Raw genomic sequence first — 25,913 nt, forward strand, 5'->3', positions numbered from 1 at the left:
TCTTGATCGGCTCGTCACGGGCTGGGAACACGGGGTGGGGGAAGTCGAGCACTCGTAGTGGCGGGGCTGGGGCTCAACGACACGGTTCACACCCCCTCAATGAGTGCGCCGAAGCCAATGAGATGCGAAGCTGGGGCCAGGACGGGGATGGACCCACACATTCCACCATATATTACGTGGCAACAGAAAAGATGAGACGAGCTATGATTGAGAATGATGAATGATCTATTTACAGAATGAACAAGGTGGCCACGAGTCAGACTAGGCCAGGCAACGCGCCCCACCCAGCTTCGTCGCAATCGCAGATGCTGGTGCCCAACGCTACGTGCCACTGCCGTCTTCCTTTTCTTCTGATGGCATAACAATATATATATTGTTAAGCAAAACACCGAAAATTTGTGGCCAGGTCATTGAAATAAGAGATAGTGCTGCTAACAAAAGCTCCACTGCACAGGGGGGGCTTTCGTAATAAAGGCGATACATAACCGCAGGAAAAACACATTTTTATTATTGCGGAAGAAAGAACTGTGCAATGCCCGCCCGTTTCACGTTCGCATCTCATCCCAGAAAGGCATTCTCGAGCTGCTCAGTGCATTGCATTGTAGGTCACCACCGCTACATTCTACCTTGTTGCAGAGCAGGTGGAGCGTGTTTCTTGTTGCTGCCGTTGAAGGCACTTCTCGAGGCCCGTAGTCTGCATGATCAGCTGCATCATTCACAGCTATCTCAACGATCTAGGTGTTGGACAGCATTCTGGTAACGGAGACATCGGCCTCGTACAGCGCCTACGCCGCGTAAATTTGCCGTTCACGACCGCATTCGGCGCATAGTGGTAGCCGAGCATTCGAACGAAGACCTTATCAGCTGTTTGTAGCAGACTTTGCATTGTGTCCTTTCTGCCAACATTTCGAGATATCCATGGTACCTTGAGAAAAAAATGTTTCTAAATAAAGGGGGGGGAATGGTCAGCACGTATTGGAGGTAAATGCACGGCAAGAAAAAGTTTCGACTTAACCGATATTTCAAGATATCCGAGTTCGAGTTAACCAGTTATATATATATATATATATCAGCTTGTGGCCGAGACCCGTCAGGAGCATGACCTCCTAGTCAGGCATGGGCACAATATTATTTTTCAATGGCTCCCAAGCCACTGCGGCATTTCCGGGAATGAACGTGCAGACAAAGCGGCTCATTATGCCCATGGAAGTGCCCAATTGGCCAGCATCCTATTATCGCGCCATGACGCTGCAAGGTCACTGCGCTCCATTCCCCGCAACATCACGTTTGCTCTTTGGAATACGCCGGAGTTTTCAAACACCCGCTTGTACTTGTTAGACCCCGACCTGCAGCACCACTTACCCATTAACATGCCACGCCCGCATGCCACCCTACTGTGCCGCCAGTGCATAGGAGTTGCTTTCACCAAAGCTTACTTGTTCACAATCGACATGGCCGACAGCTCTGCTTGTGACATGAGCGCCACGGACGTCACTGTTCCAGCTAGGTTTGCAATGCGGAGACTGCTCCTATCAACCGCACTCCGGAAACTCGACAACCAGCCATTAACTGCGGAGACAGTTTTATGTAACAGGCGTTGCCCATCATAGTTCCAAAATGCCACAAAATGATGATGTTTGGATGTTAATGGCGCAAGGCCAACTAGGGCAAAGAGCACCAAGAAAGTAGTCACATAACTTAGATGAATCGATGACTAGTAAAACTGGTTAGCAAAACAGAAGTAAAATCAATTAAAGACAATAAGGATGGCTAATGTAAAGGGCCAGGTTGTGATCATGTGTGATACAATATGAGGTGTAGAAATTTAACTTCTGATAAAAAATTAATGACACGGAGAGAATACATCGGACTGTCCCCTATGGGTTGAGTGGTATGTGGTGGGACTGGGACTGGAGTGGTGGGACTGGGTTGAGTGGTATGTGGTGTTTGTAGAGTCGGGGAAAGTGTTTGTGTCGCGTTGTGTCGAGTGCCTTGCATGTGATTAGGATGTGGACAAAAGGCCACAAAAGCATTACTTAATTTTCTAAATGACACAGGCTTATCTGAATGATTGTAGACATACCGTGTACATTTTTCATTCATCATTTGGTTAGTTTACCCGTTCAGTTTACGTGTTGTATCGCCCATGGTTTTGTAAATTTGTAGCTACCTTGAATTTTTCTCTTCTTGCTCCTCAAGCTCTATTCCCCGTCTTTTAAACATCCTTTCTTTCTGTTTAAATCCCTCCTTTCCCACTTCCCATGCATAGGGTAGCCAACCAGACTGTAACCTGGGGCGGTATTCTCGTAACTGTCCCTTTGAAAACGTCCCTTTTGAGTTCCTTTCATCGTGACGTACTTCCGGTTAAGCAGTAAGCGTTGGCAGTAGGTTTGCGGCGCTTGCATTACGTCACTTCCGGTAGTTTGCTTTCAGCCAATCAGGGCTCGCCAAAAGGGACACTTTTGAAAGGGACGCAAAAGGGACAAAACTCGAGAATACCGCCCCTGGTTAACCTCCCCCCCTTTCATGTACTGTATTTTCCTTCCTTCCTTCCAATCCTGCTCTCAATGAGCTATTGAGAAATACTGATCCAGCCTCTCAGCCAAACCCAAACCCTACTCATAGCTTTTGTACTTGGAACTATAAAGCATACAACTCAAGTATTGGGGTTTGTGGAGCACATGATGCACGGCGACATGTACTACTGTGCATTTTTGCTTGGAACCGTGCAGTTAAAGTGGTCGGGTAATGGGATACCTGATCAGTAGAGACCGGAACTTTAGACAAAATGCCTATTTTTTATTTGAGTACGTATAGAGCCTATTTAACATATAAGCATGAACTAAGGGAAGGGGAGCATTTTAAGCAATAGTTGATTGTGCCTATACGTGCCTATACAAGTTTTTAAGCACCTATAAATGCCTTTTTTGTGCTGTCGAGTACAGATTTTGACTAGATCAGTCGTATATCTCGATGGAAAAATGGGAGATCTATTGTTGGACCGATGGGAATGCATGAGCATCTTGTCCCTCTCCATTGCTAACTTGAAGCTTGCTAACATTGCTAATTCAGCGCAGACCTATTATACGAAGCATTAGTCGCTGCTAACATCCCTTGGGCGAAGATCGAAAACAACACTTTCAAGAATTTTTTGCAAAAGTACTGCAAACAAAATGTACCATCACAGTCGACTCTTTGCAAGGAGTACCTGCAACCACTGTACGAGAAGACGCTACAAGAAATTAGAAGAGAAATCAGTGAATTCCACACATGGATTTCTGTGGACGAGGCGACAGATGCGACTGGACGAGTACGCGGTCACTTTGTAGTCGGAAAGCTTGACGCAGAAGAGAAAACAACACCTTTCCTGGTCTGCTCAAAAGACCTGGAAAAAACTAGCAGCAAAACCATCGCCCGCTTCGTGAACTCGTCCTTGAAGCTTCTGTACCCCTCCAGAGTCCTTGACGACCGACTACTGCTGCTCTACACAGATGCAGCAGCTTATATGCATAAGGCTGGTGCACTTCTCAAGGTTTTTTATCCAGAATTATTGCACGTCACTTGTCTTGCTCACGGGATTCATCGGGTGTGTGAAGAGCTACGAAAGTCATTCAGTTTGGTCAACGAACTGATAGCTGCAGGGAAGGCGGTGTTCCTCAAGGCTCCTTGCCGCGTTCATGCTTTCAGGGAGCAGTTGCTGGGTGTACCTCTTCCACCGGAGCCTGTTGTTACCCGCTGGGGGACTTGGCTGAAGGCAGTGGAACACTACAACCCACACTTACACGCACTGGCGGATCCAAAGGGGGGGTCAGGATGTCCTGACCCCCCCATGAATTTTTGAATTTATACTCCCAAGAAGATATCTAGTTAATAAGTTGTCTAGAAGATGTCTAGAAGATGTCTAGAAAAAGTCTACTTTATTTTTTTTCTATTTCATGTGTTTTGGCTTTACGAAATTGCAGTGAATAAAAAAAGGTTACTATCCTCGTCCTCCTTATCATCATCATCACTCATAGAAGCTGACCCCCCCTCAGAAAACACCTGGATCCGCCCCTGCTTACACGGTGTTAAGGCTGTTGTTAGCAGCTTTGCAGAAGACGAGAGTGTCGCCGTGAGAAGGGCCCAGAAGGTTCTACATGATGGTACACTTCCATGTGACTTGGCCTATTTGTGTGCCCATTTCACGCTCTTGGCAACAACAATACAGAAACTTGAAAGTTCGGGCACCACACTGAATCAAAATATTCAGCTGATTTTGGACGCCCAGGAAAGGTTTGCTAGTGCTCCCAGGGTACCTGTTGCTGACAGAGCTATAGAGAAGCTTAAGTCTGTCTTGGACAGAAATCCCGGATTTTCTACGCTGAAGGAAATGTCTGAGGTTTTCAGAAGCGGACATACCGCGATTCCAGAGAAGAGAATCTCAAGAAGAGATTCCCAAGAAGAGAATCAAAACATCCAACATGCCGAAGTACAAGTACCCTCCGCTAGCTTCAGTGGATGTGGAGCGTTCTTTTTCTGCGTACAAGCAGATATTGACTGACAAAAGGCAAAACTTCGAGCCCGAAAAACTGGAGATGGTGCTTGTTTGCAACAGCTTCCACAGCCTTTCACACAGTGTTCCGTCACCCTAGATATTTTGAAAGCGTGACCTTCGAGTGTTTCATGAAGAAAATAAAATTGCATTTTCGAAATCCTGATGTTTGTACCCCGTGTTTACTCAAATCCGAAAAATTGCACTGAAATACGCTGCCTGAGTAAATATTAATCGAGCCTAAATATGCCTATAAGGTAGTACTTAGCGCCTATATATGCCTAAATTACGATTTTGAGTGCCTACAATAGGCGCCTAAAACTCGTTTTTTTTAGTGCCTAAACTTCCGGTCTCTACTGATCAGCATCACAAAGGAAACAGCCTTCAGTGCAGGGCCGTAGCCAGAAATTTTTTTCGGAGGGGGTTATGGGTTTCGGGAAGGGGGTAGTTTTACCGAAAGCAACAGTAAGTATTGCTTACGCGCTGCCTGGAAAAGATTTCGGGAGGGGTTCGAACCCCCAAACCCCCCCTCTGGGTACGGCCCTGCTTCAGTGCAGCCCACCTTGGCGATGAAGGAGTTGTTGGCCAGGTAAGCAGAGACGAATCCGATGGCCTGCTTGCGGACTATGCTGGACTGGTCATGCAGCCGGCGGCCGACAGCCGACAGCAGCGTGTGCTGCCGGTCTAGCGGGATCAGCTTGTGCTGGCACATCTCCTGCCACAGCTGCAGCACCTTGCTGCGCACAAAGGCATTCTCGTCCAACACATGGTCCTGGAAAGAGAGGAGAGAGGAGGCAAAATGGCACCAAACAAACGATCGAGCATCTCACAGCGCCCGCTGCCACTGTTCCGGTGTTTGGATGCTCAGAGCAATGCCTGGCAGAGATGCCACAAAATGAGGAAGGGACAAACCTCGAGGTGCTCCAGAAGAGTGTCCCTGAGCTCCTTGTCCTTGTTGTCCAAGCCTTCTTTACTCAGGACCACAAGCACGAGCTTGCAGAAGATGGTCAGGACAGCGTTCCGTATCACATAGCTCTGCGAGAGCACAACTGTCACCGCACTGCTACCACCAGGCTTTCAAGCGCAAAATGACACTGTGAAAGCAAAAAACATAGAGAAAACTTATATTTCAATCCACTAAACGAGGACACAAGCTAAAACGGGCACTATTTGCAAGGGGCATAGACGGTGGTGCTGCACGATGGCGAGAGAAAAAAACACTCTACGGAGGATCGGCGAGGAACGGAAACGTTGGGGGCCGCACGTTGTCCAGCGGTGTTTGCCCATAGTATTACAGGTGCTTTGATGCCCTGTTTTCAAGCAATACAAAAATTACAGCGTTAACCAAATGTGTTACGTTCTAAAGGCTCTCTTGCTTGATACATCACATGCAAAAATATAAACGCAAAGATAAGGAACCGAAACACGAGCAGAACACAGTGCACATGGTGTGCATTTTGAGGTTTTAATCCCTCGTCTTTGTGCAGTGCTTTTAAATCCTTGCAAGTTTGTACAAACTCGCCCAAATGACAATTCTGCTGAACCACGACGGACGCCTTTAGTTTCTGTCACCCTTACTTGACGCATGTCTACATATCAGAAGTTCCAGGTCGCCCATGTCTATCATCTTAATCGTGCAAGGAACGATAACATTGTTATAATTATATTTTTACTTGTGTTCAGTACTTACATAAAAAAGCAGGGGTGTGAGGTTGAAGGCATAAAATGTTTCATTAGCAAGATCTTGCGCTGAAACAAGTCTAATCTGTTTTCAAAACCCATCGTCTTTGATGACCGTTCCTCCACTTTGCGCATCGTGTATTGTGCAGACGCATTTTCCGGTAATCTGGGCCCATATTCACAAAGCTGTTTGCACGTACGATACCGCAAGGGAAATTTGTGACTTGGTGACAACTTGGCCATCACCTCACATTTCACAAGAAACCGGCTGTGCCCAATCACGTCCATTTACAACCTGCCACTACAATTAATGTTTTACTTGCGAACAGCTTTGTGAATTTCTCCCTTGCCTTCCTTTGTTTTTCTGAAGCTCACTTCAGGGGGCCTTTGCTAGCAATGCAGAAAGCAGCTAAAGCTGGTTAGCAGGTTAACATTTTGCACAAACGTTTCAAGCGTTTAATGACCACACGTGGTGTTTAATTTATATGACAGTGTGCAATACAAATTTTAAATGCAGAGCATTTCTTTAACTCACTATGTCACCCGGCGTTGTCGGCGTTGGCGTGCCTCGGCGTCCGCAACAGCCGTTCCAGGTGCGCCCTCTCCCCCACTCCTCCTCTCCCGCATCACACTACCCTCCTCGCTCTCAACAACAGGTCCGCACCCCTCCCCCTACACTATATAAAAAAATAATACGTACCGGCGCCTGGTTTCGATCCCACGACCCTGCGGGCGGAACGCAAGGTACATGGTGCTCTACCCACTGCACCACAAAGCCGACACAGAATGGAAGGCTACGAACGCGCCTTATATCCTTGACTCATTCAAACTACGTCAAGAAGCTTCTTGATACAACGCATTCACTACCACCAACTCCCCAAACACTAAACGTTAACGCAATACACCCACCCCCTATGCGACGCATTTACTCGAGTCCCCCTCGCGGGGAGATGGGCCCTTTTTTTATTCAAGAATGCTATGCGCCCATCATGCGGCGTTCACATTTCCTCGACGGAATAGCAATTTTACTAAATAGAACCCTTCAGGTTAAAAAATACAGTGCCTGGAATGCATAAAATTATTTCGTGCTTTATGTGTACACCAGCCATAAAAAAAGCAACGAGTGGGTACTATGTTTCTGGAAAAAAAAAAGAAAAGGGTCCACACGTTTTTTTTTTAATTATGAGCAATATCTAGCGCTCTACTCACACTGTCTCTTATCCAAAAAAAAAAAAAAAAAAAAAAAAAGAAGGCTTTAGTTGGGGCTAGAGTTCCTGTATATAGCTCCCCTAGGGGAGCAGAGTTGCGCGTTCATCCGTCATCTTGGGTTCCAGGTTGTGCGGGAAAGCCACCCTTCTCGTACGTAGGCCACCGCGCCAGCGGCAGCGGCGAGGAGTTGCGAGGAGCGGCCGGACAAAAACTGGCGCACGATTCCCGGCTGCTTATCAGCTGAGCCGCCGCCGTTGCCGCCGCTTCCACAACCGCCGATGCTCAGTTGAGCAGAACTGACTGAATACGGGGTCTAGTGCGCAGCACTGAAAGCGGGCTTTCCTGTCGAACTGGACCCCGCGGCATGTGGCAATCAGGCACACAACTCTTGCGCTACGCGATATACAGGAACTCTAATTGGGGCAATGCCACAGCATCTGCCACAGCGTCGATTGCTGGGTATTATTGTTTTAAACATTAAAAAAAAAGACTGTCTCACTAAGGATACTGTCAGCCTTCAAGTGACCATGCCAAAGTAGCTTGATTGGGTAAACATTGCTTTTGCAACGTTTTTTCGGTGCATCGTTGCTTTCGCTGGTGATAAAATATATTGAATGAAAAACTATCACTAATTGCGCTGGCCAGGGCACTGACTTGCGCGTCCTGCACGGGGAGACACAACGTGCTATTGCGTGGTATAATGTGACCGAATGCCTAGTAAGTTCGCGTACCCTGATGAATCTGTCCTGCTTATGAACGACCCCTCTACTTGCGGTGGCTTGTGAACCCCTGATGCCTGCAGACAGATTTTAATATCACAGATCGAGCGCTGTCAGACTTCCCGCAGCTAGAAACAGCATGAGCAGCTTTTGCCATATCTGTTCACCTTCATTTGTGGGCCAAAATTTTGTGGTTAGATTTAATGTGGCACGTAATTTATCTTCAGGATAGTGGCCTGTTGAAATCTAGCATCACAGTTGCCTGCCGCCGTTAACTCTTTCGGGACCGCTCCATAGGCCATCGATCACATATGATCAATGGTTTCGCGAGCCTCCAGAATACAAATTTTTGCTCGATGGAACACCTAGCAACATCTAGGAGATAGTTTGAAAACTGGAGTTTCCTCTTTTGTGAAGTTTCTTTTTTTAGCGCCAGGCGGCAACGCATCAGGTATTTTATTCTGACGGGCAGTGGTTTCGAATGTAAACAAACATGGCGTCATACTCGCGCGAGCGCGATAAGAAATCCTCCTCGTCTCGTCTCGCATATCTTCGCCTTCTACTGTGGATTTTAACGATGAGAGTGGCAGTGAAGAGTCGGAATGCGACTTTAGAGATCGGATTTCAGCTCGAGTGAGGATTCGGGTGTCGATCAGCCTGGAACATCAAATCGCGCTCAAAGGTGGGTGTTGGTTTCGGTTTCAATTGGCTCTGGAGTAGGTATGTGCGCTCGAAATATGTTCTGGCTGGTTTATATTTGTTCGCTAGGGTGTTAACTACCTATGGTGGTGATCTCCTGCCACCAGCGCAGAAACGGATCAAGTTTTCGCCGAGACGAGACGAGAGCCCGGCGTGTACCTGGGCGATGTCGTAGCCATAGCCCTAGTGCCAAAGAGATCACACACAAAACAAAAAACCAGTTACACCTAGCCGCATCATACTTTCGTGATGAAGAAACAAAGCATTGTGTTAGATTTTGTATATCCTGAAATAATTTTATTCTTCTTTAATATTTCTATATTTACGCTTTTTTCAATCTTTTTCTGTAGTTTTCTTACGAAGTTCTTACTTTCAGATTTTTTCATGGTTCTATCGTCAGTGTTGAAGTAAAACGGTATTGGATGTCAAAGAACATATAATTAGCTGCATTTTGGTATATGCTAAGGCAGGATGGTGCCTTTGCTTTATGTAACAAAAAATTTGTACCGAGACCTCCCTTTTTCATCACTTTTTCCGGCGGTCCCGAAAGAGTTAAACAGTAGAGCTACCCCTCTTTCAACAAGCACGTACGCGGCGGCCTGTAAAAGGATCCTCCTTTAGACAGCCACCTTGGATCGCTTTGCACGCAACCTGTACAGTAAAACCTCGTTACAAGAGACACTCAAGGGAACCAAAAAACGTGTCTCTTGTAACCAAGGTCTCTTGTACGCAATGTTGCTAACATGGCGAACATGGGAAAACCGACCAAACCGCCTTCATTCAAGTGTCTCTTATAACCAAGTGTCCCTTGTAAAGATGGTTCTACTGTAGTATGCACCCCTTGCGAATAGTAAAATGCACTCAACCAACTTAGGCAACCAGGGCAGTTCATATTTTAGCCCATTCACAGAATAAAACATTTACTGTTCACCTAATTTCAGAAAGTTTATTGGTCACTGTGTATTTAGTTTCCTAATGCTTTAAATGGGTAGCTTCTCATGTGATCTCCCGTTCTGCATGACAACACTGCCTTCATGGAAGTACACAGCAAGAACAAACAGACAGCTGTTTATAAAACCCGCAATATCGGAACGTCGCTAACTTACATTTGAATGTCAGCTTTTAAAGGACCCCGGCAACGCTTTCTTTACAGGTACTTTTCTGGCCCTACATCGGTTCTTCGTGTCATTCAGATACAGACGCAAAAAGAATTATCATGATCGGTGCACAAATAACGCAGTTATTCAATATTTACGTCTACAAATACAAGCAAATAGGGCACTGCCTACGTCCCTCCCAAAGCCTCCAGATATGACGATGCAACGCAGGGACCCTACGCACCCTACGATTGGCTGAGCTTGCAATATTTTGTACATGTCATTTCATCAACCAAACCAGCCTAAATAATGCTTTAGTTCATATTTTTTTTTCCTTAAAGGAAACATAAAACTTCACCGGGGAAAGTAACAAGGGCATACACTACTGCCCGCTTCGAACGCTTGAGTGCCCTTTCAAGCCATGTAACGATGAGCCGCTTTCTATGCTCTCAACTAAGCCGGACCTCCGGCGTCTGTGCGCTTCACTAAAATGCATGCCAAATCGTCCGTCGGCTTTCCATATGACGATGTGTATGCTTGGCGGATATCAGCGTCGACGCCAGAAATGTCGTAGTCAGCGAACATCGCAAAGCGGGCGGCAGATTCAGTGTCTTCAGTCCGGCACAAGCCCCTCAATGTTCGGGGACCTGCTTTTGCACTGGGAAGCGCCGTTCAATTCACCAAAAAACAACCACACCCTTTTTTTTTTTTTTTTTTTTGCTTGCTGTAGCAGCAATCAGCTGCCATGGGACAAATTCGACCAAGCTATTTTTGTTGAACAGCTGTTACCAAAAACAATTCCTTGGCCTGCGCAGGGAATATCGCAAATGTGTGATAACTTTTTATGAGTTAAACGAGGGAGCTCTGGCTTAATTTCTTGTAGTATTAGCATGACGGGGCTCATCTGCAAGATCGGGTCATGATGAACAAATGTTATCACGGCCAGAATATTTGAAAAACGACAAAAACTACACACACACACACACACATATACTCGTTGACTCCCAGGCATTGTATGCCAAGTTCTCGCACCGTCCTCGTTGCTAAAATAGCCGAGTGGTTAATGCATCAGGCTTTGCTTTTGAAGGTCGGCAGCTCAACCCCGCAGAGGCCTAGTTCTTTTTCTTTTTTTCTGAGCATCTCACAAGCTCTTTTTTAAAAACTAGTATATGTGACTATTTCTCGTCCTTCTGTGAATCCACAAGTGGAGCTCACGTCAAGCCTCAGGCATCAAGCATCAAGGCAGCACACACACTCTACACTTTAAAGGGACACTGAAGTGAATTTGTCAAGCTCCCGTTTTTGCTTGCACTGCGTAGACTGGTTGATAAGTCAGTAATTATTTTATAAAACCCGAAAGAAGAAAAACTACCATCGCGATCTGCGGCGACCACACCAACTAAACGCTGCGACGTCGGGAGGAGGTGCACCATGATTGGATGATGTGCAAGATTAGCATTCAAACAAGTTTCGGTTTCGGTTCTGTAAAACAACATGCTTGACATCTGACGTTATCGCTGGATGGGCATTCCCGATATCTCAATAATCATCACACCGCACTTCTGACATGTTGTCGGCTGTAAAATGCCTAAGATAAGATAAGCCTCCCAGGACGGCTTGGAATCATAGCAATCACCAGCCGAGGCCTACGGAGTGGATCAACGCCCTTTTCGTTACCGCAGATGCTCAAAGGCCATGCGCTTTTCCCCCATATTTGGAGCTTGCCTCACTCATGCCTGTATCGTTTTTTAAAAAGCATGTTCGCACCAGGCCAAGGGTCTGCTGATTCTGGCCTGTGCTTACTTCCCACAAGCAGTCGGTGCTTATGGGAACAGTCTGCCAATGAGAACTCGCTAGCGCGTCAGTGTCAGTCTGCGCGCATTCTGCGAACTCGTTCGTGGAGCAGTGAACATTACAGCCAAAAAATGGTGAACTCAGTATACAAAACATCGGCCGAAAACGAAAAAGTCGACTTACAAAAAAAATTACACCATCTTCCCGTGGGGAACCCTGATGAGGATGCGAAGCATCGTGGCGGTTCCGTGTGGTTCCATTGTGTTGCCGTTATGTTGAGTGATCTGGTTTTTACTAGCGCCAGAGGGAATTCCGCGTCCGGGTCCACACCGGTGGCAAAGGCACGCAAGCGCTGTTGTGTTACGGTGAGTAGGCGGTGGTTTTCGAGGCGCCGAAACTCGTCCATCATGTTCTTGTCAATGTTGTCTCTGTGGTAGAATCGGTAGTCTCCGTCAGCCTTGGTGAGGTAAAGGTTGTTGACATTGGTGCACCGGCTGAGAGCAATGTACACGCCCTCCTCTTCGCAGCTTTGTCTTCTCGTTCTTCTTCTTCTTCGGCGGTTCCCCTACGGGAAGATGACGCCGGTGGTTGAACGCGAACCTATCTCGTGATGGATTCTTTGGTTGGCCAATCCCTAGGGGCATCCTGCCACAATCAGCATCAGAGGCGCTGCGGACGGGGCTGGTTGAGCTGCAAGGCACGTGGCGCTTCCCGGCACAGCTTTCCCACGGGAAATTCAGCATCCCCCTCTAAAGTTTTCAGTTCGTCGTTTCCGTTGACGTTCAGCTTCGCGTGCCTTCGTTGTATCAGTAGCTTCTTGACGTAGTTTGAATGAGTCAAGGACATTAGGCGCGTTCGTAGCACTTGCACCTGTCCCGGATTTGTAGCGTAGTGGGAAGAGCACCACGTACCTCCCCTTGCGGCCAGAGAGTCGTGGGATCGAAACCGGGCGCCGCTAACTATTTCTTTTTTTATAGTGTAGTATCGCGGAGGTGTGGGTGTAAGGAGGAGAGTTGTGCATGCGCAGTGAGCGTGTGGACGGCGCCGCCATCAACGATGGAGGACCAGGCGAGCCTAAGAAATGCTCCGCATTTAAAAAAAACAAACAAAAAAAACAATGTACCCCAGGGGAACCGAACTTGTGACTTGCAAAATAACATACCTAGCGCTCCAGACCACTCGGCTATGGGGCCAGCGCTACCGCCACCGGAAATATAACGTATATAATGTATAACCAGTTTACACTTTTATTTAGTTTTAGCATTTCAAGCAGCTTAGGTGACTATTTGTTATATCGCGCTAGTGCAGTAAGTGTCTCCCCAAATTTCTACAATATCTCACGTCTAGAAATTGCATTTCTTAGACGGAAAAGCGTTCGTAGATGTGTGGTCGTGCTGCTGACCGCTGTGCTTGTTCACCAAGGGCAAAAAAGTGCTTCCTGCTCCCTAGTTTTACGCTGTACGGTAAAAGTTTCAGTTGATTTTATTTCCTTAGTACCTATATTGACTTCGCTGACTCTTCTCCCGCCTCTAAGTGGCCTTAGATTTTCCTACTAGCGTACCAGTCAGTGAAATTTCGCATGTGCGCTTGTGTAGCGCTTGTGTGGAGCGACCTGGACTTGGAGCAACAAAGTAAAGAAAGGCACATTCTTTTATTCACAAACGTGTCGTGGCTTAGTTTCAACCGAGCGAATGAATTGCGACAACCCGTCGGCAAGCCGTGCAGTAGCGCAGTCAAGTCAAGTCATTTCCTCCTGACATCACACGAAAACGCCACAGAAAATGGGCGAGGATGCAGAGAGGAGGACAGCATTTTCGAATTGATTTTTCTACTAAATAAATTCGCGTAAACGCACTTAGAGTGGTCGAAACATGGCCTATGGACTCCGAGCTACAGTTTGCGCTAGTAAACCCGCAATGTTTACAAATCACTCCAGTGTCCCTTTTTAAGTCACTTGGGGCATTCTTCAAGGTACGTTGTGTTATGAACAGTGTCGCAGTTACCCAAAAATAGCTTGAAGAGTATGGTAGGGTTCAGAAAAGTAAGCCTAGCAATACCCATAAACGCAGCGACAGGCAGGCGACTTTGGCGATCTCCGCTTTCTACTTGCCGGCACTGTATTGGCGTGGTTGTCGCGGTGCCGCCGAACGACACCATCAAAAAGCGCGGAAAGCAGCTTCCCAGGTCAGACAACCGTGGCCTTCAAACTTCTGGAAAGCGGCGTTTTTCGCTGCCCTCATGGGTCCCGCGATGCGTCGTCATCGGGTAGAGTGGGAAGCGAGCAGCAGTCCCCCGGTTTTTGAGAGAGAGAGCAAGCTTGAATTTGCTGTATTTTTAAATTTAAAAATGGAATAACTCTTTCTTTTCTGCACTGATCTTGATAATTCTTTTTCCATCTATCTCTGCATGAAACAGAGAACAGACGTACAGCCTGAAAAGGGTAGCATTTCGGCTGGCGTACCCGCAAATTTTCCCGCCATTTTTTCACGGGGCTACCATGGTTGCCAGACCAGGACTGCCCTCTGTTGATTAGCTCGCATCATCCGTAAAGGCCGCGGATCTGTCAGCCCGCTCTGGGTATACAAACCCCTGCGCGCTCGCTCCGCGAGCTCGACCTCGAGCCCGGGTTTTTTATTTTTTTTTTTCGCTTCGTCCCCATGGTTGCCAGACCAGGGCCCGTTTGCCCGAATGCGATAAGTGCGGGAATAAGTTCTCAACTACGACTTTAGTGATGTCTAGGCAATAAGTCGTTTGCCTCAAACTGATACAAACGCTCGGTTAAGGTAGCGTTTCTGTCGGGTTTTTTGGCAACTGGCTTAGTTGCGCTGGCAGGCTTCACTTATTGCCGTCTTATTCGTAAGCGGGAACTTAATCGATAACTTATGCGTACGGGCAAACGGGCCCTGGACTGCCCTCCCCTTTACGGACTGCCTTTACGGGCGCCATACGTTAGTAGTACCTCCCGTGGGGACGAAGCGAGAAAAAAAAACAGGCTCGAGCCCGAGCCCACGGCGCAAGCGAGCAGGGGTTTGTAACCAGAGCGGGCTGACAGATCCGCGGCCTTTACGGGCCCCATACGTTTGTAGCACATCCCGTTGGGACGAAGTGAAAAAAAAAAAAAATCCCGGGCTCGAGGTCGAGCCCGCGGCGCGAGCGCGCAGGGGTTTGTATAGGGACCGGGCAACTGAACGGGTGGCGCCACCACTCGGCGCTCCCCTCGTCAGTGGAATGAGCCGGTGCATTGGACTACACAGCCTCCCGTTGTTTTTGTCGTGTTTGCTTGGGTGCTTTGTATGTTTTGGTGGCATTTGTGAGCAGACATGTGAGATGAAACGAAGTCTAGACAGATGTGTTGGGTTCTTAGATGCAGTAATGACTACGTAAACTTGTCGGACGCGTCTAAAGTTGGGTATCAGCTGCAATGGCATGATCGCTTTTTGCAGCGATCTGCGCTTGGCTACACCCGTTCTGAGTACGAGTAAAACTATTAGTAGTATTATTTTCTTCTTAAATGCACTAACGGCTACGCAAACTTATTGGGTGCTTGTAAGGTTGGGGAAGGGCTACATTGACACGAGCGCTTTTTGCAGCGCTCTACGCCTGTCTCCACGCGATCTGAGTAGGAATAAAACTATTAGCAATATTAAAATTCATTTCTACCACTTTAAATTATCTTCACTGGTTTCAATGACTACGGTTTACACGCCAGCCTTAGCGCTGGGATACCTCGATACGTGTGCTTTAAATAGAAAGGCACCTGCATACGAGATGGATTACCGTGTAGCCGTATAAATGTTGCGGTAGTTTACACTTTCTGTAACCGTGAGCTTTGTACCTTCAATTTCGGTGAGCGACACTGTGACAGCATGGGAGCCTGAAAGCCGAAGTGGAAATCCCACGTTTGTGGTGGTCATTTTATCAAGAGCCAAAGTTATTCACCAACTCAACAGCCCAAGCTACAAACCATCCCTCCTCCCCTTCCCGTTTTACCCCTTGCGTAGAATAAAGGCTGGCACCGATAGTTAAAAAATGTGGCAGTGTTAACGTCACCCGGTGTTTTTTAATGCTTAAGTATTCTTTACAGAGTACCTAAAAAATCGTGTAATGCCTGGTGAAGACACTAAAAACGCGCGATTAGTTGCCTCAAATATGAATACATGAGCCCGAGTCCTCCACCACAGACACATCTCCGACACGCTGAAAAAAGTTTAGATTTGGAGAGGGGGCATGGAAGTTCAAAATTAAACAGCAAAATCATCTAGCCCTCCATGTAAAGATTATGATGGTTGAACACAAAGCTTTCTTCGTGCGAAATCGAATGGGAAATGGTCAAAGTCAAAGACACTGCGATCAAAAGACCAAACTGCATGCTGGTCAAATTCGACGCTTAACTAGTCAAAGTTTAAATCCAGAAGGCAACCAAGGAAACCCATACGATAGAGCTTTGTGATAAACCATCATCGTCGTTAGACGGAGGTGTGCATGATTTTTCAAGCGTAGGTGGCAGCTTGTAAACCGACCGCAGCATTCAGTTGTGAAGCTGAGTACAGGTTTCGGGCACCCTCCTGTCTTGCGTCCTTCAGCCACGCAGGAATTGGTTTTTGAAAAACCATTGCAATTCTTGTAAAGCAATGCTTCTCCACGACAAGCAATAACGTTCTACTATCATGCGATATTTATTCTATTTACGATTCCCGATGACTGTAGTAAGAGCATTACTGTGAAACTAAACACATTTCGACCATGGTTAATGAAGTTACGGAAGCATCGTCTATAACAATGTGGTTTTTGAGGTAAATCTTAGAAAGCACACCCCCCCCCGCTTTGTCTTTCGCTTGTGCACGACGCCGTTTCGCCAACTGCCAAAGGCCAGCGCCGCAGAATTCCTGGATCGGTTGCACACACCAGCTTTGTGGGAGCATTTAGCGGCAATATACTCCTCGATTCGCAAACTGCATGCAGGCATGAAAAATTGCACGAAGCAACGAATGTTCACTTCCAGCTTGACTTCCAGCTTGGCGCAATTGAGCGTCGTCTGCTATTTGTAAATACTGAGTATGGGTGTAAATAACGCACATGGCACGCCTCGTAAACTTCACATCCGCGCTCAAGATTTACACATCTGAAAAGTGCACGTGGGGTTACGTACGCTTTGCAATCTGCACCGCAGAAAAACGACAGAAAGCCATGCACAACTACGCTGCGCTCACCGCCACCGGCATTCCACTGACGAGCGGTTCGCCACGGGCGGCGCTGTTCGCTGAAACGACGGTGGTGCCATACAACAGCCGCCCGGTCCCTATACCCAGAGCGGGCTGACAGATCCGCGGCCTTTACGGATGATGCGAGCTAATCAACAGAGGGCAGTCCTGGTCTGGCAACCATGGTAGCCCCGCGAAAAAATGGCGGGAAAATTTGCGGGTACGCCAGCCGAAATGCTACCCTGAAAAGACCTCAAAGAAAAGCGTTTCAGGGTTCCTTTAAAAAACAGCTCCCCACAGTGGTCAGAGAAAGAATTTATGTTACAGAACTGACATTCTAATCTCGGCCGCAAGGCATCCAGAACGCGGCCTGACATGCGCTTGTTTACCCAAAGAAACTATTTTTTTACACTATACTACTCATTTAACAAAAGCACCAGAAACTTTGTTCTACTGCTAAACATGACTGTACAAATAAGCAAGTTTCATGTGCAATGCGGCCTTCCGTTAAAAGATGTATCATACAGGCTCTAATGTAGAGAAATGTTTGCCCTCCAGAATCACTGTTGAAAATAATTACAAGAAACTAACTCTGACTTGTAAAAGTCATTAGCGAGCACTACTTTTTTTGACCGCTTTTACAGCACCAAGAGTTGACTGATAAACTGTGTTGTAGCAAAGTAAGCTACATTAGCACTGTACTTGGAATAATACGACGGCATCAGAGATTGAAATGGCGAGCTTGACAAAAAGCACAGCTCAACGTGTCAAGGGGGGCTGTGAAATGTAGTGACGAAGTCTACTGAGGGATCTAATCAAGCTCAGGGAAACTAAATTGGTGCAGAATGAGGAAAATAAGTGTTGTTGTTTATCACTGGCTTTTGCTCAATTACCAACTGCCTGTCTTCTCTCTTTCTTTCCACTAGTCATTTGTGACTACACCATTCATTTACGGCATGTGCCAGTTTGTTAAGTTACTGCTTTACTTTTTGGTAGCATGCAAAGCTCCCCCAGATTACGCTTTATTGTATGCAGCGCAAATCCCATCTGATGACCGACAGAATGTCACAATGGCATTAGGTGACTGCTAGCATGTACCGATTAATTTGGATTACCACTTATAATGCGACCGTTCCACTATATCTGTTTCACTAAACCAACTCACAGAATGGAATGCAGGCAACTGAACTGACGATAAGGAGAGGTAGGGCAGTGAAGGGGAGACCAGCTCAAAGGACATGAATGGTGGGCCAGGGATATTCCTTACAACCAATGAAGGTGGCAGCGAATTATATGCACCTTGACATCGAGCAGGTCAGCGAGGAGTCTGGTCGACTTCATGACCATCTCGGGCATGTGCTCGGTAAGCTCTACAAAGAACGAAGCAACGTTCCGGAGGCCTCCACAGTCCTGGGCCGTCTCTAGCGAATCCAGGCGGCACAGCTCCCTGCACACAGAGAGAACATGCTGGCAGACTTGTCAGGCTGCTGAAGCAACCATTAGAGTTCCTGGCCATGCTAGTGCACTGACTTTACGAGGCATCCTGATTCGAGCAGGGCTCAAAGAACTAAGCGAGTCCACCCAGAGGTCTTGTCTATTTGTATCAACCAACGGATCTGGACGATGACATGGCGTTTAAAAAAGCATTCAGGGATCTCTTGCATAATGACAGATAGCACACCATGGTTACCACAGGCACGAAACAGCGTGATAAATGGCATTAGTACATCGAGTGCACACCAATGGGGGCAACGTACGGATGCTCTCCACCCTCAAGAGGGGAAAGTCATCACCAAAGTTCTCCTCGTGTCATGATGTAAAAGGGATGTACTGTTCTGCTTCTGACAACCAGCACCTGCACATTCAAATCAGTTGAAAACCTTGATTGGTAATAAAACTGAAATAAAATAAAATTATTACCACTGCATCCTCAGGAATGTTGGCCTTCTACTGAGAATTTTTTCCACACAAATGCTGCACTTTGCTTGTTTGTAAGCAATACTAGGGAAACCGCAGTAGACGATTACCTGTGACCTGTAATTGATGTGTTGAGCTTACCCAAAACCAAAAAACAACATGCCTGGGCAGGGGAAAAAAAAAATTAATTTCACTGCTTGTTGGCAACCGCACCTCAACAGCAGAAATGATTGATTGGATTCGATAAATCTGGTTACCCTAGGTTTTGTGAGGAAGCTTTTGTGGTAGAACAGTGGTGCTTATGAGAAGATAAAATAAACTGGCACATCCAAAACTGCTCGCGTTCTATTTTGACACAACTCGTACAGCCACTGCGACTGTAGCCCAGCAGTACGGCCAGAGCTCCGCTCTCAATGCAATAAGATGTGACACGTATCAAGGCAGCAAGCACTGTAGCATGGCTCAGATGCAACATCTTCAATTAGCTGCTCAGCCAGCTACCAGGACAAAAACTACGCGACTCGGGGAACCAGACAAGGTGAACGAGAGGCAGACCCTGACCTGATGCAGTCTCCCACGGCGCCCTTGATGCCGTACTTTTCTGAAAAGACTCGCAGGATGTTGGCAAGAAATGAAGCCACATGTTCCTGGGCCTGCACCACCTGCACGATCTTCATGACGCAACCTGCGTAGCACAGCACCATTGGGGACGAGGGTAGCATACACTGCAGTTGGAGCAGCCCTAACCCTGGCTGAGGCAGCGCATAAGAAATCCTTTTTTATTATTTGTTTCTTTCTTTCTTCGAGGGGTGAAAATACATTCACACCTCAGGAGGAGGAGGGCAAAAGGCTACAGCCTGACCAGGCTCCTCCTCCCAAAGTGACTTGCACGTGACCCAAGAGCAGCACACAACACAAAATCAAATGAAAAAACAGAAATATTTCAGGTACAAATATTTGCCATCTTACGCTGAAAAGAAACAACATAACATGCATAACCTACAAAGCTAAAAACCGAGAACCGTAAAACCACCTACTGTATTTTGCACCAAAAATGCAAACATTTCAGGGGTAAAGTAGAGGTGCGGTTTATATGAGAGGTATTTCCTTCAGTGCAGCTTCACTGCAGTGCACGTTGTGCCTTGAGGCCCTTACACCATCCACTTTTATCCCAGTGATAGTGAACATTTTTTACACGTAGCTCAACAAAATAACAACCAGAGAAAAAATATTGGGCGAGCCAGCTGGAGTTTTCCAGAAAGGAAAAGCGCCGTTCAAGAGTACAGAGTGCCAATGCTCAAAAACACCATGAAAACACGCTCCATTCTGTGATGATGATAGGTATTTGAATTTTGTTTGAAATGAGGTGGTGGCTTTTGCCGCCACACTAGTCTATTTTAGATGCTTAAATTTAATGTAAACTGTTCCAGCTTATACCTTTTTGCTGCATAATAACTGTATTCTGCATTCATACAAGATGGCAACGCCTCTTGATGTTTCATTGAATAGACCACTCAGCCTCTTGATGTTTCAATGAAAAGACCATTCAAAGCACACGTCAAGCATCTTTACGCTGAATGGATGGCTCAAGGTCTCTATGACTTAACGCCGACAGGCCACATTTGTAGGTTTGATGCTACGCTGTTTTGTAAGTAGATCGTCAAGGCAAGGAAGGTGATTCCACGCGAGATGGTTCGCAAGAGCTTTTAAGAAATGCTGTATTACAAGCATCATGGACAGAACTGAACATGATATTGTGTATGACAGTGACGACTGCGGCCCAAGCAAAAGCTCTAGCGAGAGCAGTGACAATGAGCAATTGTGGCGTAGGTCATGCAGAAAATGTATTCGATATGCAAAATATAGGTAAGTTTTTTTGCGCCAACAAATGTGTCCTGTTGCTTTATTAGCTTTGGTCCAGCCTTTCCTGTGTAAACTGTGCGGGCATTACGCGGGGTTTTTTTTACTTTTTTTATTCGTGAACTGAAAGTGGGGGTGCGGGTTATATGCAGGGACGGGTTATACGCGCGAAAATACAGTAAAATCCTTGCAGACGAAATGGCCATGTTCTCTACAAGGTTGTTAGCACCACGATAGGGCACTACCCAAGACATGCACCTTGATGACAATGGCAGTGGTGTTTATAATGACTGTCTGAATTGGGGGTTTGCGAGCTTTTAAGTCTACCACCTCGGCTATGAGGCATGCCCTGGTGAAGGGCTTGCAGATTAATTTACAGCTCAGGTGGAGATCTTCAATGAGCATTGAGATATCACACACAAGGTACCTTTGTTTTATACCTCGGGCAGAGAAACAGTTGATGCTGCTGGGTATCACACCTGCAACCGGGTTAAACCCATTTCTCCACGTCATCTAATGGCTTCCCCAACAGCGTTCAGCTGAAGCGGTCACATGCAAGCAAGCACTACTCTGTCCGTGGAAAGCCTGGCCCGGCCAAGAGCAGAATGCTCGCCAGTCTTCCGAGCCAGTTGGTGTGATCCATATCTGGTAGCAAGGGCAAGCTAACTAAGGCTGTTTGTAGGGTCACTTCAAATTAGCCCAGACGGTGGTTCCTCCCTATCGTGGCACTGCTCATGAGCAGACAGAGGCAACCAAGTTTGGGCTCACCAATGGTATAGCTGTGTCTCTTGCAGCTCAGCCCTATCACTATGGTGAAGGCGTCTTTGATGAAGGCTGACTTGGTATTGCCCGGATCTTCTATCAACTTGAAAAAGCAGTCTGCCACAAGGCTGGAAACAGAAACAGGAGAGCAACGAAAATGCACATTTCATTCAGCAATGTTTCGGCAACTCACGGTGGAATGGCGACCCTTAATCTACATAGTGAATACAGTTCCACAAGGGATGCTACCTTATGTGGCACAGTTTTACTTTCTAGCATCTGCCCAGATGCAGACACTGAGCACTCAAAAACTATCAACCCCAGAAACAAACTCACTGTGTCTTCATTCTTCGCAATATAGCACTGAACCAACCAACCAAACGCATGTTGGCATTTCACACAAAGTCCTAGCATGCGGTAGCTGTTTCTTGTTTTGACAAAAACAAAACACAAGCATGCTCGAATACTTAACCCTTTGAGGGTCAAATTTTCTTGCCAAATGCGAACCCCCAGGGTCGATTTTTTTTTACTGCGGATTTAAATTCTTCGGATGAATCTATTTCGAGAAAAAACTGTCGTCATTTTTTTATGGTGACCATAAAGTGACAAAAAATTGTGGTGTTACATACACATGGTGTATTCATGAGTAACACAAGAAAAATTCTAAAAACGTTTCACGGGCACAAGAAGGGGGAGAAGCACAAGAAGCGCATCAGTTTTGCGGGCGCAAGAAGCGGGAAGCACGTTGAGGATGAAACCGATACTAGTCGCTGCACGCGAGCATGTGACTGGATGCACAAGCGATAGCCCGCACATCGCTGAAGTAAAGAATGAAAAAAGAAAAGAAGAGCCATTGGCGCAACAAAAAAATTGCACGTATTTCCGCAGTGTGGCAGCACATGTCAAGCGAGAAAAATGATCGAAAAAAAGAGCGCTTTTTTAACATACAAGCGATGGCGTGCATGTACATCATTGACGATTTGGAAGGTGTTTGCAGGGGACGTACATGTATGTCATTGACCCTAAAAGAGTTAAAGAAGCAAAAAGGGCAAAAATTTTGCAGACGCAGCTTCAATGTACTAAACGACAAACTTTGCAGACTCCCTACATCACAATTAGTGGTGGTGCCCGCAAGACAGCCGGAATAAATGTGACGTACTTCACGAACTCCTCTTCAACGGGCTGTGGCGCCCACAGGCACTGCAGCGGCAGCTCGTAGATGTTCTTCAGGCACTGCACAGCCTTCTGCTTCTGGTTTCCCCACTCGAGAAATTTCATGTTGTTTGCCAGAGCTTTCTTCCGAGCCTGGAATAAAAGTGACACAAAACAAATAGAGGGCACTTCTGACAGTATAGAAGGGACACATTCAAAAGTCTGCATGCAAGTTTTCTAAAGTGTTCTTGATGTATTGGCAACGGCTTACCAGTAGTTCGTCAAACACAGCACTCCTTGCCATTATCTTAAGAAACGGTACATTCATTATGTTATCACTAACTTTTTTTGGCAAGGAGCATTTCCTTAGAATGCACATCATCATCATCACCACCACCAGCCTATCTACGCCCACTGCAGGGCAAAGGCCTCTCCCAATAATCTCCAATTATCTTGGTCCTGTGCTAACTGCAACCAATGTATTCCCGCAAACTTCTTGATTTCATCTGCCCATCTAACTTTCTGCCACCCCCTGCGACGCTTGCCTTCTCTAGGGATCCACTCTGTTACCCTTAATGACCAACGGTTATCCTGCCTTCGCGTACCTGCCGCGGTGGCTCAGTGGCTAAGGTGTTGCGCTGCTGAGCACGAGGTCGCGGGTTCGATTCCCGGCCGCAGCGGCAGCTTTTCTGATGGAGACGAAAAGCAAAAACGCCCGTGTATACGAGATTTCAGCGCACGTTAAAGATCCTCAGGTGGTCGAAATTAATCCGGAGCCCTCCACTACGACGCGCCTCATCACCTGCGTTGCGTCGGCGCGTTAAACCCTACAATCAATCAATATCTTGCCTTCGCATTACATGCCCTGCCACGTCCATTTCTTCTTCTTAATTTCTACTAATATGTCCTTAACACGCGTTTGTTCCCTGGCCCACTCCGCTTTCTTCTTGTCCCTTAATGTTACACCTATCATCTTCCGTTCCATTGCTCGCTGAGTCGTTCTCAATTTAAGTTGAACCCTCTTAGTGAGCCTCCAAGTTTCTGCCCCCTAGGTGAGTACCAGTAAGATGAAGCTGTCATACACTTTCTTTTTCAGGGACAATGGTAGGCTGCCATTCATTATCTGAGAATGCCTGCCGAATGCACTCCACCCCATTCCTATCCTTCTAATTATGTCTGCCTCATGGTTGGTATCCGGGGTCACAACTTGGCCTAAGTAGATATATTAGCTTACCACTTCCATTGCCTCGCCCATTATCTCAAACCGCCGTGCTCTCCCGAGGTTATTGATCATTATTTTAGTTCTATGCATATTAATTTTCAGGCCCACGGTTCTGCTCTGTTTGTCCAGTGCGGTAAGCATGCTTTGCAATGCACAGTGTGATTAAAAAGAAAAATGACACTCCAACCTAGAAGACATGAAATGTGCCAAATAGACCTTTGCCAGCTTGGTTGATCACCTCCTGTGGCTGCTGCGAAGTTATGTACGACGACTGCCACACAGGAGATCAAACGGATCTCTCACTTCTCATTGTGCCGTGACAAGGCTTCTTCAATGCAAATTTGTGATGAGCACGCTGTCCCCCCTTCATACGTGCTCTTGTGTTGTGCAGTGACACACCATGCAACACCCTTAATTGTTGCAATTTCAAAGATGCAGCTGCAAACAGCATTCAGCCTGTGTTTGTCCATCTCAATGGCCATTTCTGACCACTGCGTCCCTTTGCCTTTGTGTTACCCTTGTGTAGCCTTAGCTGAAATGCCTTCTTAAGAGTGTCAGCCATCGCCCTTATCAAGTACAAGCTTGTTTGTCTTTAGCATGCCTTTACAAGCCAATGTAATGTTACTGGACACACTTTGGTCATTCTGATTGTGGGCTGTGCTAGAGCTTGCACGGTTCAACTATCCGCATTCCCACATATTCCACGCCTTCAGAGTACATGCCACAGTTTGTAGTTGGACTTTATTGTGTCCACCCATCTCTGCATTTTTGTTGTTGTCCTGTGCTGCTTCAGTAATACAGTTCATTATTAACTTGTCCAGTGTTCGAGTTTGTTTAGCTACCTCAGAAAAACCTTTCTGCCCCCTCGTACTGCCAGCAATACCAAGATTTTTCACTCACAAGGCCGATTATGTCATCTGGTTTTGTGCTTGAAGCTGTTACCTGCTCCCATTCCCAAGCACCTCGAGAATGCTAGTGCAAAATGTGACTGCGGGGCTCTTGCTTCCTACTGTGTGACCTTAATTTGCAGCTGCCTTTGTTCAAAATATTCCTCGACTTTAGCATACCTTTGCTGTGCCCATTCCCGTATCTCCTACTGGCCTGCGGCTTTCGGCTTCAATGAGGTCCATTAGATGGCAAAGGAGATAGCAGGACATCTTGAGATGGTTTTGTGACTGCTTCTTGGCCTCGGGGCTTAAGTTGGCGTCAGTATCCTTCAGCAATACCGTGAGCTCTGATTCTGCTTGAGAAGCACCTAAAAAAAAAAACATGGAATGCAAAGGTTTAAACAGAAAAAAAAAAATTATACTTTAGAACACGTTGACCAGTTGCTGTGCAGTACTAAGCTAACATAAAGATACTCACCCAGAAGAGCGAGGTCGAATGCGTCCTGTATTACTTTTCCGTCAAGGGAATGAAAGGTCCTGCAACATACAGAGTCGAGTGACAGGACGTACGCATTTTTAGAAACCATACAAATAGGCGGAAGGTGAATGAACGAGGTACAACGTACGTACGCGACAACACTGTAAAGAAGATCGAAGGAATCGACGACACATTGGATGTCCAGGGACTTTTTCTTTGAGAGAAACCCTGGGTTCCAGAACAGTAGAACGGCACGCTATCAGACAGGAGAAATTTACGAAGAGAAACAACAATAAAAATGAAACGCGCCTACAAACCTCGAAGCTGGGCCCCGATTTCGCGGGCTGGAACAACGTCCTTGACATAGAACTGCCCAACTTTTTCGGCCCTCAGCAGTCCTTCTTTAGAAAGCGGCAAGACGAACTCGAAGTCCGCCATGCTTGTAAATCGTGTTCGACCATGCAAATTATCCCGCAAACTTTAAATTTGCGCAGTTAGAACAAATATCAACGCAGTCTTTCTTGTGTACAAATGTCGCCACAGGTCGCCAATACAACCTACTTGAAACCTACGTGCCTACGTCTATGAATAATGTTTCAGTTCTTAAACACGAGAAAGAGAGAGAGAAAAGCTTCGTTATAATAAATCACGGCGATTTAAACAATTTGTATATGAAAACTTCCCGCGCTAATGCAAAAATTGAAG

General features: G+C 46.5%; 1 protein-coding gene across 1 annotated transcript in view; it reads right to left on the bottom strand.

The window, feature by feature from the left end:
* The window catches only part of LOC144156070 (condensin complex subunit 1-like), a 65,153-nt gene extending 39,253 nt beyond the window's left edge, over positions 1 to 25,900 (bottom strand). Inside the window, exons 1-10 of the mRNA XM_077687858.1 lie at positions 25,526 to 25,900; positions 25,361 to 25,436; positions 25,209 to 25,267; positions 24,911 to 25,098; positions 22,629 to 22,774; positions 21,476 to 21,597; positions 19,409 to 19,532; positions 18,230 to 18,377; positions 5,444 to 5,566; positions 5,094 to 5,303 (exon numbers count right to left, since the gene is read on the bottom strand). Coding sequence (XP_077543984.1) covers positions 5,094 to 5,303; positions 5,444 to 5,566; positions 18,230 to 18,377; positions 19,409 to 19,532; positions 21,476 to 21,597; positions 22,629 to 22,774; positions 24,911 to 25,098; positions 25,209 to 25,267; positions 25,361 to 25,436; positions 25,526 to 25,646 — 1,317 coding nt within the window. The 5' untranslated portion in view covers positions 25,647 to 25,900. The remainder of the gene's footprint in view (positions 1 to 5,093; positions 5,304 to 5,443; positions 5,567 to 18,229; positions 18,378 to 19,408; positions 19,533 to 21,475; positions 21,598 to 22,628; positions 22,775 to 24,910; positions 25,099 to 25,208; positions 25,268 to 25,360; positions 25,437 to 25,525) is intronic.
* Between the last annotated feature and the right edge of the window lie 13 nt (positions 25,901 to 25,913).

The sequence above is a fragment of the Haemaphysalis longicornis genome, unplaced genomic scaffold, assembly GCF_048455015.1.
Source record: "Haemaphysalis longicornis isolate Haplotype H1 unplaced genomic scaffold, Haemaphysalis longicornis Haplotype H1 scaffold_1, whole genome shotgun sequence".
NCBI classification, from domain to species: Eukaryota; Metazoa; Arthropoda; class Arachnida; order Ixodida; family Ixodidae; genus Haemaphysalis; species Haemaphysalis longicornis.